This window comes from Tachysurus fulvidraco, chromosome 18 (genome assembly GCF_022655615.1).
Source record: "Tachysurus fulvidraco isolate hzauxx_2018 chromosome 18, HZAU_PFXX_2.0, whole genome shotgun sequence".
NCBI lineage: Eukaryota > Metazoa > Chordata > Actinopteri > Siluriformes > Bagridae > Tachysurus > Tachysurus fulvidraco.
Window position 1 is genome coordinate 16,827,520 of NC_062535.1, and position 15,000 is coordinate 16,842,519.

General features: G+C 37.7%; 2 protein-coding genes across 2 annotated transcripts in view; one reads left to right on the forward strand and one right to left on the reverse strand.

The window, feature by feature from the left end:
* Nucleotides 1-5,064: 5,064 nt before the first annotated feature.
* Nucleotides 5,065-9,158, forward strand: LOC113636339. Its single transcript, XM_027136382.2, has 2 exons — nt 5,065-5,448; nt 7,190-9,158. The coding sequence occupies exon 2, from the start codon at nt 7,209-7,211 to the stop codon at nt 8,244-8,246; it is 1,038 nt and encodes a 345-aa protein (XP_026992183.1). The 5' UTR covers nt 5,065-5,448; nt 7,190-7,208; the 3' UTR covers nt 8,247-9,158.
* Nucleotides 9,159-11,067: 1,909 nt separating this feature from the next.
* Nucleotides 11,068-15,000, reverse strand: part of peli1a (pellino E3 ubiquitin protein ligase 1a) — a 12,534-nt gene continuing 8,601 nt past the window's right edge. The window contains exons 4-7 of the mRNA XM_047803563.1: nt 14,747-14,848; nt 14,285-14,476; nt 13,941-14,129; nt 11,068-12,963 (exon numbers count right to left, since the gene is read on the reverse strand). Of these exons, the coding sequence (XP_047659519.1) occupies nt 12,337-12,963; nt 13,941-14,129; nt 14,285-14,476; nt 14,747-14,848 (1,110 nt within the window). The 3' untranslated portion in view covers nt 11,068-12,336. The remainder of the gene's footprint in view (nt 12,964-13,940; nt 14,130-14,284; nt 14,477-14,746; nt 14,849-15,000) is intronic.

The window sequence follows — 15,000 nt, forward strand, 5'->3', positions numbered from 1 at the left end:
GCTGGTAGATCGGAGGGTGCGGGGTGCAGTGCGAGGAATGATGAGGGCTTTGAGGTAAGAGGGAGCTGGTCCATTTTTGGTTTTGTCCATTTTTTGCTTTCTTCCTTTAGACTTTCCTTAGCCCGACATCTCTGTTTATCACTTGGGAATCTACAAACAGATTCAGATTATTAAGTGACGTGACATACGGCTAAGTACGGTGACCCATACTCAGAATTTGTTCTCTGCATTTAACCCATCTGAAGTGCACACACACACACACACACACACACACACACACACACACACACACACACACACACACACACACACACACACACACACACACACACACACACCGTGAACACGCACCCGGAGCAGTGGGCAGCCATTTATGCTGTGGCACCCGGGGAGCAGGTGGGGGGTTCGGTGCCTTGCTCAAGGGCACCTCAGTCATGGCCGGCCCGAGACTTGAACCCACAACCTTTGGGTTTCGAATCAGACTCTCTAACCATTAGGCCACGACTGCCTTGTCATATACCATGTCAGCAATCAAAGCTATTTTCATGGCAAATTCAATTACAAAAACACAAATATCATATGAATACAATAAAGACAAAACAAATATAAACAGCAATTCATATTATACATTTTTTTATTTTAAGTAAATCCAAAACCTTTTCAGGCATAATGTCATTAAATATGTCCTCAAGTGAAGTAACTTGATAAAAGAGCATTCTGCTTGTGTTAAGTCCAGGACAATCTAATAAAATATGATTGACAGATAAGGCAATCTTACAGAACATACATAAAGTTGGGTCTTTTCACCTTTAAGCAAAAAAAGCATGGGTCAATTTTTAATGTCCTCATTAAGAGCTCCGGAATCTACGAACATTGTCGGTTTTTCTAACTGTCAATAACTAATGGGTAACTAGTATAATTTATATGTCATCTTTTTGTATAATTTTTACGAATTTTCATCATGGAAATTATACTCGATAACTTCACTGTAATACAATGTACTGTCACCAGATTCAGCTCACACGTCACTGATGTCCTGATAGTTCATGCAGTCTCAACTTGTTTAATTAAAACAATTTAACATGATTAAATTAAGATGTGACAAGTAAATGAAGTAAAGTAAACTGTATATAACACGTAGCACATTCACTTCCATTTGCACATAACTGTACATCTGTAAATATCACATCTCTACATATACGATCCTGTCTCTTTTTACTATATCTGTAGTACTCTATTGTATTGCTTACTTACTTGTATTGTTATTGATTGATATTCCATTTTTATTGCCTTTATGTGTGTGTACTTTTTCAACAAGCCCCGAGACAAATTGCTCATGTGTACACTGTTGTTATCAGTCACATCCTGCTTTGTTAGGAAATTAGGGAACTTTTCTAGTGCTAGTTGTACCTCTTCTGCTTATCAAGAATAATAATGAGAACACAACTGAGATTATTATTGAGATAAGTGAGTTATAAGAGTAATAGTACGTACAAACACGACTGTGATTTGTTGACAGTTGTAAACATTTCCTGAGAAGACCAGGAGACTTGGATATCCTTGTCCAATAGTCTTTATTGTAGATACACAATGAACAGGAGTCTTTAAGTCAGAGCATACTAGCACAGGCGCTGCAGCCATCAAGTCTGACTTAAAGTTGTAATACATTGTAATTATACACAATTTAGGGGGAAAACCCATCAGATAGAGACAAAACACTCAGGTGACAATCAAAGCATGAAAAGATATAACAGCCCTATACCAGATTCTGGAATTTCACCCAGGCTTAATCCCATTAACATTAATCTTTCTCAGACCACTTCGTTATCATAAAAATGAGTTCACCGCTAATGCTTGGCATTCATTCTTGACTCAGACTTTGAAACCAGTGGCCACCTTAAACAATGGAACATATGTCACAAAGGGACAGATGATATCCTGAGTTACCTTGCCCTTTCCTTTCATAATAATGAGATACAGGAACCACAAGACTAATGTAAAGTTGGAACTTAACTAGTGTTGTAACTCGATTTGGCTTCAGCATGATACAAAAAGTATACTTGAAATAAAACAGTGTCCTAAAATTATTTTCCCCACAAGATAAAAAAAAACATAGCTTATCTGGTACACAACTGGTGTAACAAATTTATTAAAGCGTACAAGAAAAGACAAAAAGAGACAACTGGTTTTGTTAAGCATTTAATAAAGAATGTAACAATTTTTATTAAGAACGACAAAACAACTATGTTTCTGTAAAAGTGTTTAATAAGATAACTGTTTATTAAAGAAAGACAATACAACTGGTTGTTTTAAGATTGTATTAGGAGCATGCAAAAGAGAAAGAGTCCCGGAACAAAAGCCTGAGACTTTAGACTGAGAAATCAGAGAAATTCCAAAGAAGATGTTCTCAAGAAGTCAGATCGTTTATAAAACGCTGGAACATAAAGAGAATCAGAGATGCTTTGCAGCCGAAGAGCTTCTCCTGCACCACCATCACTGACATTGCCTCCATCGCTGATATTGCCTTGACTGAAGATTTTTTAAATGTATATTTTATTGTATTTCTTGTATATAATCTGTATTGTATATAATCTGATGGGAAATCTGTCATTTTGACAGTGTTTATAAGGATATTTTAAAACTGTTTTTTACTACAGATTACATAATATATGTTTTAAATAGCTATTTGCAACGTGCTTCATTACCTTACACCAGTTCTGTAACTTAATCTAAATACGTTAGAATACTTTCCTTCTTGAGCATCTGTAAATGTTTTACCGTTTGTAATATTTAAGTGTTTATGTCCCTTAATTTTGCTCTTTGTGAAAAGATGGATCTCAAAATCATACAGTCTGCTGGACAGAAGAAGAAAATACTGGAACATCTGAGACCTGGAGGATTATTCAGAAGAACAGAGTGTAGTGTAACTGTTCAGAACAAACAAGGGACATTTTGGAGTTTTTTCTCTATCTATTATGTGAAATAGTTTATTCATGATTTTCCAAAATAAAAATAAAGTTCAATTTTTTGCCTATTCTGCCAGGGCTATGTAAGAAATTACAGATAACTGCACCCAAATTCCACTCCATACACATCTAAAAGTAGTATCATAAGGTAATACGTTTAGGACTCTAAACGTATAAACTTGATTTGATCGTTAGTATGGGAGCGGCAGCAGGACATCAGGGATCGCCACGAACAAAGGGTCTAAGTGACCATGATTACCATTTAAAGTGAGCATTTGGTTGATAACAATTGTAACAATACCAAGCCAAGTGTACGTGACACATAATTAACATTTAAAGACAATCAGCTAGACAACAAGCTGTAGCCCAGCCATTTGCTAGACACATCATTGTTTTATTTATTATCACTCACATTTTTTAATTCTTACAGCTATGTCCCTTATCAGCAGAAATGTAGATTAGAACGTTTCAGCAGTCAGCCAGAGTTCAAGAATCACCAATTGCTACGTAATGTTTAAATTAAATAAATGACATCATAATTCAAAGTGATCCCTTTAGTAATGTGGATGTTACTGGATTACAGCCCCTTTAAAATTATATAAAAAAAAAAGTAAAACTGAAATTAAATACATTTCAATACATTCCACGTACATTTTTTGTATACTTTTCATTAATATAATGTTGATTCTGGGTAATTTCTTCATACATGCAGAAAAACTTTTTTTTCTGGATTTTGCATGGTTGTCTCGTGGCTACTGCCACGGTTGCAGGGGGTGACTATGGGGCTTTTTACACCTGGTCACTTCATACGTTTTCTGTGATCGAATAGCTATCCGATCGTAAAAAGACTGGGTCTAAATGCCCTCCGAAATGTTTTTGAGACGGATATAAATCTATCGCACAAACCACTTGAAACTGGACTGGTGTAATTTAAAAAAAATCAAACACAAAATACACATTTTGTTCAATGCCACATGAACAAGAGGTATCACTCACATAGGTTACCAGAGAAGAAAGGAAAAAAATACAAAAAATTTAATTCTTTTAAAATATTACCTGTTTTCTGAGCTTTTTGTTTTTGTTTTTTTACTTTTTCCAAAGGAGTACTGTATAACTTGAACTCATTCATAAAATGGGACAGATTTAGTTTACAAAGAGCCCACTTTGTTTTGTGTATATCGGTCATTACTTTCCAAATGATCTCTCTCAAAATAATAATAATAATAAAAAAAAGACATCAAATACACCGATTTCTACCACACAACTCAATTTTCTACTGTTGTGGAAGTTCTGAGGTTCGAGAGATTTAAAGAATAAAGTATAACACTGGTAGACACGAGCAAGAGTAAAAAGGTTACACAATTTATTGTGCTCAGCTGTGCAGCAGGACCCAACACTCCACATGTAGCATGAGGGATGAAGGGCCAAGATCATTGATTACATCAAGGTTTAATAGACAGAACTCAAGAAAACAGAAGATATGTAAAAGCAAAACATCATCGATCATTGGCTCAAAATTACCTCATGTATCTCCTGACCAAGCTAATCTGACCAGGCCTTCTAGGGGACCTATTGGACATTGTTTATGGATATAATATAATTTTCCACATCTTTCCAAAAAAAAAGTCTTGAGTAGATACGATGATATGATACGATATCTTATAATATTATTGCTACACTTTTGTTTCAAGATATTAACATTGCTGATGTTTAAACCACCACAAAAGTCATCTATATTAATTTGCAATGAACTAGAATTCTTTAAAAGAAATACAAAATTAGGAATTGCATCTTTTTTTTTTTTTTAATTTTCTCAATTTTTTTTTATTTTTATTATTATTGCAAAAAAGACAAAACATAAATACACATTTTTTGTTCAATGCCATACAACAAGAGGTATCAGTCACATTGGCTACCAGAAAGGAAAGGAAAAGAAAGGAAAAAGTTACAAAAACTTGAATTCTTGTAAAATATCACGTTTTCTGAGCTTTTTTTTTTTTTTTTTTACTTTCTCCAGAAGATTACTGTATAACTTGAAATTAGGAATTGCATCAAGAACAATAGTCCGAGCCACATTACGTCAGTACTAAACTCCTCCCAAACGGAAGTACGTCGCTCACAAGTGGCTCACAAGTGACGGACAGTAAACGCTGTTTTTTGTAGCATTAACGTCGTAACACGTGTTTTTTCGTCTTCTTTTTGATCGCGTTCTGAAAACCGCATACACCAAAAGCGTGTTCCGTTTCAACTACCCCGGATATGAGGTAAAATGTTTTAGCATTTTGGGCGGGAACAGAAAGATCGAATCGATATTCGATTAGCCGAGACGCGTCCACGTGGCCTGATGTAACGGAAGTACGTGACCAGGTGTAAAAAAGGCTACAAAAAAAAAACTACAGTACGGTCGGGAAATAATCTCCTCAGGCATTTGGAGTCGTCTGACATTTTATCTTCTGGTCAAGTCCCATTGTTAATCCTGCATGTAAGTATGTTTTGTTTTGTTTATAATAATATTTTAACTGTAGCCTTTGGTTTAGTTTAGTAATAATCAGAGGTGGCAGTAGGGTTCGTGAGTTAACAGGAATATGTGGGAATAAACTGGGAATTTAAAAAAAAAGTTTAAAACAACAAGATTTAATGGAATTTAAGGTGAATTTGTACCCTGCGTTCCTCGGTCACTTGCACACTGCTTACTGGAAGGCCATTGAGGCCAAACCCCCTGCAGGTACTTGCATTCTTCCAAAACATGCACAGTAACACTTTTATTTTAGGGTTATTTAACTAGTTGCTTATTAGCATGAATATTAATAGAATATTGGCTATTCATTAGTACTTATTAAGCACATATTAATGCCTTATTCTGCATGACCTTATTCTACATTCTTAATTGTACCCAATACCTAAACTTAATAACTACCTTACTGACTAAATTAGGAGTCTTACTACATGCACAGATTATTTGATGACCCCCCACACACTCACTTCCCCCTGAAATAAAAAATAAATCTCCCATATATCAAGGGGTGTGTGTGTGTTTTAAAATGCTTCATTTTACATTTTGATTGGGACTTTTTTGGAAGATTAAGAGTGGGGGGATGCTTTCATTTTACAGCAATCATAGGGAAATATGTTTATTACAATTATTAAGTTTATGATGTTTATTACAAGCATAATAATGTTTATTATGCTTTTGTGTTACTTAAAGAAAGAATCAATTAAAATTCTATTTACAATTAAATCAGTCAAGACAACATTTTTTAAAATTTGTATTACCTTACATGCATGTCTTTTAATGTTTGTATAATATAGTTTATATACATTTTCCTACATTCCCATAAATTCCCGAAAATTTCCATAAATTCCAAGAAAGTTTCCAATTTGGAATATTTCCAAAATTCCCCCGATTAAGTTCCCGGAATTTACCGGAAACTTTCTGCCCCTTTGCAACCCTAGGTGTGAGTAAGTCACACATGTGCAAGTTACAAGTAAGTCTCAAGTCATGAATGTCAAGTCGAGTCTTTTTTTAATATTTGTCAAGCAAGTCTCAAGTCTCAAATTTGCGACTTAAGTCTGACGCGAGTCATGTCATATGACTCAAGTCCCCCATCTCTGGTAATCATTCCTATATAGCTGTTCAGACTGAACCTATCATGTCTTTAAATATTAGTCAAATTATATATTAGGGATATTGATTTGATGTGCTCTATATATGTAGCCTATTTACATGGGGCAGTTCCAGCTACTGTTAATTTAGTTTGATAAAATAATACAAAAATAAAATGTTTAATCAATTCATGAGGGAGTGTGAATGTTCTATTTAAAGGGTAAGTTTATTTGAATGTCATTTGCGGGTTCTTAACATGTTAACGATGATTTAATTGATTGAACAATAAAAATAGGCATTTAAAGGTTGTTAATTTGCTATTTGATGTATTAATCTATAAATAACTGCACTAAATGACAAAGTAATTCTGATATTTTAAGCGCTAATTTTTTTTTAAATAATTACTTGATGTGATATAAACCATCAATAGAAATCATCAATACAAAAAAGGAAATATAAAACACAAGTAGAGTGAAAAACAATGTGTTTGTTTAAAGTGTGAACTGTGGCTTTACATATATAGTGCCTATGTTTCTTATTGCATAAAGATTTTATCGCACAAACTGAATGTATCTTGACAAAAGGTTTAAAGATTTGTCTGTTCCCTTTTTTTTTTCAGAGAGAAAATCCGACTCAAAATGGGAAGAGTTAAAAAAGGACAGAAAATACAGAGGAAAGACTTGTGTGCGATGGTTGGTGGCATCGATGCTTTGGTCGGAACAATGAAGAGGTTTAACATTTCAAAGACGGACACAAGTTACTCTTCAAATATCTGGTCTAAACTCTCTCTCAGTCTGTTTGGTCAAGATCTTAAGAAAAACCGTCAATGGCTGTGGGTGATGTGGACCACAAACCGAAACCGAGTAAGGGAATTGGTTACTGGACAACAGACAGATGCTCCTCAGGCAATGAATAATAAAGCAACTGATTGTAAGACTGAGGAGCCGTCGGTGTTCAAGACAGAAAAAAATGACGAAGAAAGATGGGTTACAGAAGACGAACAACAGGATGTGTCACTGCAGCATATAGATCAAGTGGAAGAAGCCATCACATATGTTGAGGTAAAATCAGACCAAAGTGATGGAGAAGATGAGCAGCAGGATGTGTCACTTCAGAATATAGTTCAAGTGGAGGAAGACATCACTGATGTTGAGTTAGTATCTGACCAAAGTGATGGAGAATATGAACATCAGAATACAGATGAAGTGGAGGAAGCCTTCACATATGTTGAGGTAGTATTAGACCAAAGTGATGGAGAAGATGAACAAGAGAATGTCTCATTGCAGAGTGGAGTGCAAACTGAACATGGAAAACGAGGGGACAAAAAACAATGGTTAAGGATGCCAGGGTGTTCAAAAAGGTTCATAATAACAGTGAACAGAGAGAACTGGCAAACAGTTGTTCCACTGCACGGTTCTACAAAACTGAGAAAACCGTGGACCCATGTATTTCACAACAGTTTCAAAAAGAAAAATCCCTGTTGTACCCTTTCCTTCAGGAGCCAGCATATTAAAACTCCTAACAGCCGGAAAGTCAATAGTCCGTATTTAAACATTACAGCAGTTTGTACGTCCCCTTCCTGCAGTGCAAAATACTACTTTAAAAGGAAAAAGGAGCCAGTGGGAAACGACCCAGTTAAGATCTTTGTGCTACAAAAAGGAAAAATTGCACACTAAAAAAGTGAATGAAGATTGATACACAAAGAAGAGGGAGAATTGCAAGAGCCCTAGACAAAGGAGTTAGCCAATTCTCTCACAGCAAACTTTAAAAAAAAAACAAAAAACATTCCTGAACTAATTTCTTGAAACATGATGCGAAGTCTGAACAAAAATGTTCTAAAAGTGATTAGCAAAAAAATTCATGATGACATGTTCATGAAGATGTACAGTACCTCACTCGAAATATCATGAAGAAACGTGACACCAAAATTTCACAAAGTGCCTGGGTACATACAGAACTCTCAAGTGGACCCCTTCAGCGTACACATGTGCACATTGTGCAACATCTAAGCAAGAAGACCACTGACCCTGTACCTTGATGCTACAGGAAATGTTGCTTCAGAAGTTCCTGGTCAGACCAAAAGAGCCTTTATTACTCTCTCACTCTGCCTGGATGCGGTCAGAATGCTCCTCCAACATCCTGTCTGTGAGATGTTGACAAATGAAAACTATACCACAAATCACATTCTGGACGATGCAGTTCCTCCGAAAACTTTCACAGTACACAAAACTAAGAGTGCACCAGATCGAAAAAGACTATAGCTGGGCACTGCTCCAAAAGTGTTCTTCTGTCGTTTAACAACTGAAGTTGCTAGTGAGATCTTGTAATTACACTAAAAGCCAATATGTTGTATTAGTTTTATTTAGTAAATGCTGTAAATCGATGATTTTTCTAGATCAAACTGTAACCAATATTTTGGTGTAATGCTATTACAATTAAAGCCATTTTAAATTGCTATACAAATAATAATTTTTTTTTAAAACATTTCCTATTTCTTACAAAAAATTCAAATTGTATTTTAAAACCAACTGTAACTTTACGTTAATAGAAATATAAAACATAAGGCTGTCATTAAACGTTAAAATTTACATGGTTTACATTTTGTTTATAAATTTGTTTGTAAGTTATAAACAGCCTACAATTAGTTGCGTTGACAGATACAACACGATATTGCAACACGTTAAAAAAGGTGTCGGGGAAACTCGAATCTGTGAATATGTGGCCAACTTTACTTAAAAGTTTTCCTGACTGTCAAAAACTAATGGGCAACTAGCATGGATTAGCTGCGGTCGTTAACCAAGGACTGAAACAAACCACCGTAACCAGAAATACAATTTCGTAACATTCGATATCATAAAACACATTCTCATTTGTGAAATGTAATCCCTTGCTGTCTGTTTTTTATATTTTGTTCATTTGAACATCCAAACGCAGCAAAAATGTCCGGCATCGTCCATGAATTTGAAGTACAAGACCCCTGTTCCAAGATGGCGGCGGTTTTGACGCATTTTTAAGAACCCCAAGGCGACATCTAGGTGTAGATGGATATCTATGCATTATGCACAGCGCGCTTCTCTAAGCGTCACTGCTGCCATCTAGCGGTCATCAAACGCAGTCGAGCAAATTTAACCGCTTCTTCTGGGGTTTTTGCTTTTAATATTGATATAAAGGAATGAGAGCTTTCTGTATAGCCTCCAGAACCACACACTGGTCTTATGTTTTAACTGATTCTCTACATAAATAGTTGTAACTAAATCATCCAGAATTAAGTCCTAGGCTTAGTTTATTGGCTTGTTAAGTTTCTGGGCTAAGCTTTTTACATTAAGAGTTCTGAGTTTATTTTCCTAACTTTAAATTATTGGTCTGAAATTCCTTCTTGTAAATATTCCAGGCTAAAACATCTTAGTTCTTTATGTTACAGCCTTAACCTTACAGCACCTTAGGGTGCCAATACTTTTGGAGGCGAGTGGATACGAGCATGCGACATCATCTTAACTCCCCTGACGCACTTCCCCGCATTGGCTTGAGTGTTTTGATATGTCACATGTCAATGTTGTGGAATTTTTTTTTTATTATTTAATTAATTAATTTTGCTTGTTTAGGGTGCGGGGCTGCACGTGACGTCACGTAACATCAGGAGAATACACGTGACGCAGTTTCACTTACTGTGCTGAGCGTCTTAATATGTCACATGTCCATGTAGTCTTAATATTTTGATTCCTTATTTTGGGGGCGTGACTGCACGTGACGTCACGTGGTGTCGAGTGAAGCTCCAGGAGGAATTACTCTTGATAAATTAATTAAATAATAATAATAATAAGCTTATAAAGCTCTTACAAGCCAACATAATTATTCACAGCCTTTGCCATGAACAACGGGAGAAACTAGGGGGGGGGGGGATGTGTGCCAAGCTTGTAGCATCATACTCAAAAAGACTTGAGGCTGTGATTGAAGATGCTGAAGAAGGCTTGTGATTTTTATTTATTTATTTATTATTTCTAATAACTTTGCAAAGATTCCAAACAAACTTTTATCACGTTCTTATTATAGGGTATTGTTTGTAGAATTTTGAGGAAAGTACTGAATTAAATCCAGTTTGGAATAAGACTAAAACATACCAAAATGTGTAAAAATTGAAGAGGTGTGAATACTTTCTGGATGCACTGTAAGGTTCCCAGGTTAAAGATCTCGGTTTCTAAGGCTTAATTTTTGATCCGTAACATTTTTTGATACTTTTACTGGGTTAAAAATTGAAGGTTCCGGGGTTTAATTTTCCCAGATTTGGTGCCTGGCATTAACTTACCAAGCTTACGTTCTTTCCTCTAAGTAAATGATTTAATTTAAAAATGCTAAATGCTAAAAATGCTAATGATTAGCAATATTATAGTAGAGTATAACTAATATGCTAATATATTTACTTATTAGAAAAATGTGAAGTGTAGACTATCATTAGACCCCATATGTGTTAATGAATCTCTTACACCTCCAACAAAAACACAGGTTTTTACCATTAAACTTTATTTTTTTAAAAATGCCCCAGAGTCAAAAATGTAAAATAGTTAGGCTGTAGTGTGTTTCAGCATAGTTAATATTAAACATAGAAAAGTTCAGAGTCATGTCATACTTTGGAATGAAAAAAAAAAACAACCAAAAAACGATAAACTGCAACAAGACGAAATAAGATAATTGCAAGCAGCGATGACAGGGTCCAAGCACCAAAGGTACAGATTGTTGAATTTTTAAGCAGTAAGTGCCTTTTACAGAGTGTAGTAATGAACCAAACACAATACCGTGATGACCAGGTCTACTGAAGTGTCTGTACAGTTTGAGTAAATGCCACAGAAGATTTAAGAAACTGTACATTTCACTCGACACACCCTTCATCAGCAATTTTTCACTTTAACAGTCAAAGCCTTACCATGTGGCTGTAATTTGTACCTGTATATCACTCAGTGCTGAATATTTAGTGAGTCCAAACAAAATGTATTTTATATATATATATATATATATATATATATATATATATATATATATATATATATATATATATATACACACATTTGACCAATTGCAAGCCCTGGCTTATGTGATTGGCGGCTCTGCTAGCCACCATTGCCTCATAATTTTCCTTGGACAGATACAACCTAGTTATTAAAATGTTAGCTGAAATAGAAGAAGGATGTTAGCAAGAGAGCAACAACAATCAGACTGAGAGTTAAGCTAGCTAACGTTACATTGGAGTAACTCCAATTAGCCAGCTAACTAATCATATCGTAAAATAGAAGGCTAATCTTACATTAAGATCGTCATAAATAAATAGTCCAATGGCTAGGTTGATTAGCTGTTAGCTTTTATCATTCTAAAACACATGATGAACCTCAAGTTTCTGAACCTCGAGGGTCATTTTGTATGGATGACATCAGCAGTGTTCATCTCGCTAATTTTTCAGAAGCTGGACCATGTGTAGTTCGGCAGGACTTGGTATTGGTCAGTAGATAAATACTTGGCCGCTTACTTATATTTATATTGATAGATAAATAAACATTTACACACTCCTGTGTTAACAGTGCAGTCTGTCTACAGCAGCGACACGTTAATGTTGTCTTTTGGAATGGAAAGTGCTGTTTCATGTTAAGGGTTTATGACTTCCTGAAGCAAAATAAGACAGGGCCAGAGAAGCAGTGAGAGCGATACCATTCAGATTTGAGCAGCAGTCGGTCAGGCAGTGAAGAACGCTGTCCAAATTCATATCACATACATGGGCGCTCAGTCTGGCGCTCCCTGAAAGATGAGCCTGACGTAGGGTCTGTCTCGTGCTAGCTGCTTCATGCAGAAGGGGCAAGCTGGGTAAAAAGAACTGGCACCGCAGGGCAGCGGAGTTTTACTCCAGTACACTACAGTGGCCTCTGAGCAGACGTGACCACATGGCACAAAGGCATAAGATGGAGGGCCTGTGTCCACACAGAGCCGCGACTCACGACCCAGCGTCAACGCCACATACAGGCCTCGAGCCCGACACAGAGGGCACTCCCTGTCCTTGTCACTTTCCCTTGCTCCCTTCACAAAATCCTCTTCATTCTCCTCCTTCTCTTCCTCGTGCTTGATGGCCGTCCCTCTGCCCCGCCACGGGTGGAAGCCGTGCACGTGGCCACAGTACAGGTAGGCCCAGGGTTGCTGCGGCTGATGGCATTCAGTTTTGTCCAGACTGGGGAAGGCCAGCGTGTGCAGCAGGACAGGACAATGTGGACGTGCAGCATTCAGCTTCACCCGCAGCTCCTCCAAGTGTTCTGGTCCCGGAGAGCGCGAGAGCGCCGCTGCAGAGCGCCAGAGCAGGGTCACACCACACAGATCGATCAGAGATCCATCCAACAGCACCTGAGACTCATCCATCACCTGCACAGAGACAAAAAGAGGTAGAAAATGAGAATAAGAAATGTAAAGACAGATGGAGGGAGATTTCTATGACCGGTTATATGGAGTCTGATCACCTGTACTGACTCTGCAGCTTCAGCAGGGGGCAGCAACATATTCCCGACTAACCCTTCTGTGCGAGTGTGAGTGTGTGTTTGTGTGTCGGGGGTGGGAGTGTGGGAGGGTTAAATGGATGATGTGGTGACATTTTTCTGTAAGGAGGTGTTTATTTACAAAAGGAGTCTCCAGTGCCTGCGTTTTCTAACAGTCGGGATATATAAGGTTTTCTCTTTAAAAACGAGAAGTCGAGAAAAGACGAAGAAAGAGAAGTGCGGGAAGCTGCTGAGGGAACGGACGTTGTGAAGAATTTGTACACAATTCTATACAGAAGTATAGAATATAAGAAGAAATGGAGTTTTTAATCTTTTAATCGTCCTCTCCGTTGTCCTGTGTCTCATTATCCACACCTCTTTATCTCTTTATCCACTGTTTTTATTCATGTTTGTGTAACCGGTTGACTTCCTGTTTAAACCGTCACACATCAACATCATAGGAGGAGAACCGTAATAGTCCTGCTAGCGCGTGCACGCTCAAGACTCTGAAGGAATCAAAACATGTTTAATTAACGAGATACATGTTCATGTCAAACAAAACTCCGCTCCGGTGACTAAGAAATGTCTTTATGTCTTTGTGCAGAAACAATACATAGTGAAAAATCCTCAGAGCATGACTAATGTTGTTTTTTTTTTAGAATTTACTCACACACACACACACACACACACACACACACACACACACACACACACACACACACACACACAGACATCCATCACAAACCTTAAACAAACATGCAGAAGAAGCAGTTTGACCTCAATAACATCTTGGACCATCTTGCGTGTACTTTTTGGGTGTGTGTGTGTGTGTGTGTTTGCGTGTCTGTGTGTACATGGTGTACCGACCTGCTGGCCTTTGCTCTGAGCAGCTCTGGTCATTCGGAGTGTGTGAACGTTGCCACAGACCGAGATCTCTCTCCACACTCCAGGCTCACACGAGCCAGTAAACTCGCCTTTCGGCCGCATAACCAGAATTCCGTTAGTGGTCAAACCGTCCATCTGACCGCCGGGTGAACGCCACTTAGCCGCCTTCTCCTGCAAAGCAAACACACACACACATATTTATATATACTGTATATGTTACACTTCAGTGCAACTACAGAGTTAATATAGATTTTTCATCCCCATTTGTGTGTGTGTGTGTGGGGGGGGGGGTTTGAGAGAGAGAGAGAAAGAGAGAGGAAACGCACTCCGAGAAAGATGTTCCTGGAGCAGTCGAAGCCGGCAGCGTACACTCGGGCGGTGTAGGGTGGAGCACGCTCACACACAATCCGACACGCAAACCGAGAGATGGTACTCTGGAAGGAACCCGAGTGTCCTTTACAGTGGCCCAGTGGGTTCGCCACCACAATGTCAATTTGGCTCTCACTGCATCTACCGATCTGAGAGAGAGAGAGAGAGAGAGAGAGAGAGAAAGATACAGAGAGAGAGAGAGAGATACAGAGAGAGAGAGAGAGAGAGAGAGAGAGAGAGACGGAGCGAGAGACGGAGCGAGAGAGAGAGAGATGGAGAGAGAGAGAGAGAGAGACGGAGCAAGAGAGTTTGTTAAACACTTTTGCTGAATTTTTGTGTACATAAGAGGTCAAACCAACATATACATTTGTGTGTGTGTGTGTGTGTGTGTGTGTGTGTGTGTGTGTGTGTGTGTATACCTGAAACATGTCAGTCTCATTGTCATCTGTATATTCCACCACCACGGTCTCAGCGCTCGACAGTGTGTAAGACACGCTGTGCTGATTGTTATTACTGATCACCTACAGTACAGAAAAACAACTGTGAGGTGTGTGTGTGTGTGTGTGTGTGTGTGTGTGTGTGTGTGTGTGTGTGTGTGTGTGTGTGTGTGTGTGTGTGTGTGTATAGCTGTGTGTGTGTGTGTGTGTATAGCTGTGTGTGTGTGTGTGTATAG

Excerpts from the sequence above, each read along its gene's own strand:
- LOC113636339 (XM_027136382.2), top strand. The coding sequence starts at position 7,209 with ATGGGAAGAGTTAAAAAAGGACAGAAAATACAGAGGAAAGACTTGTGT.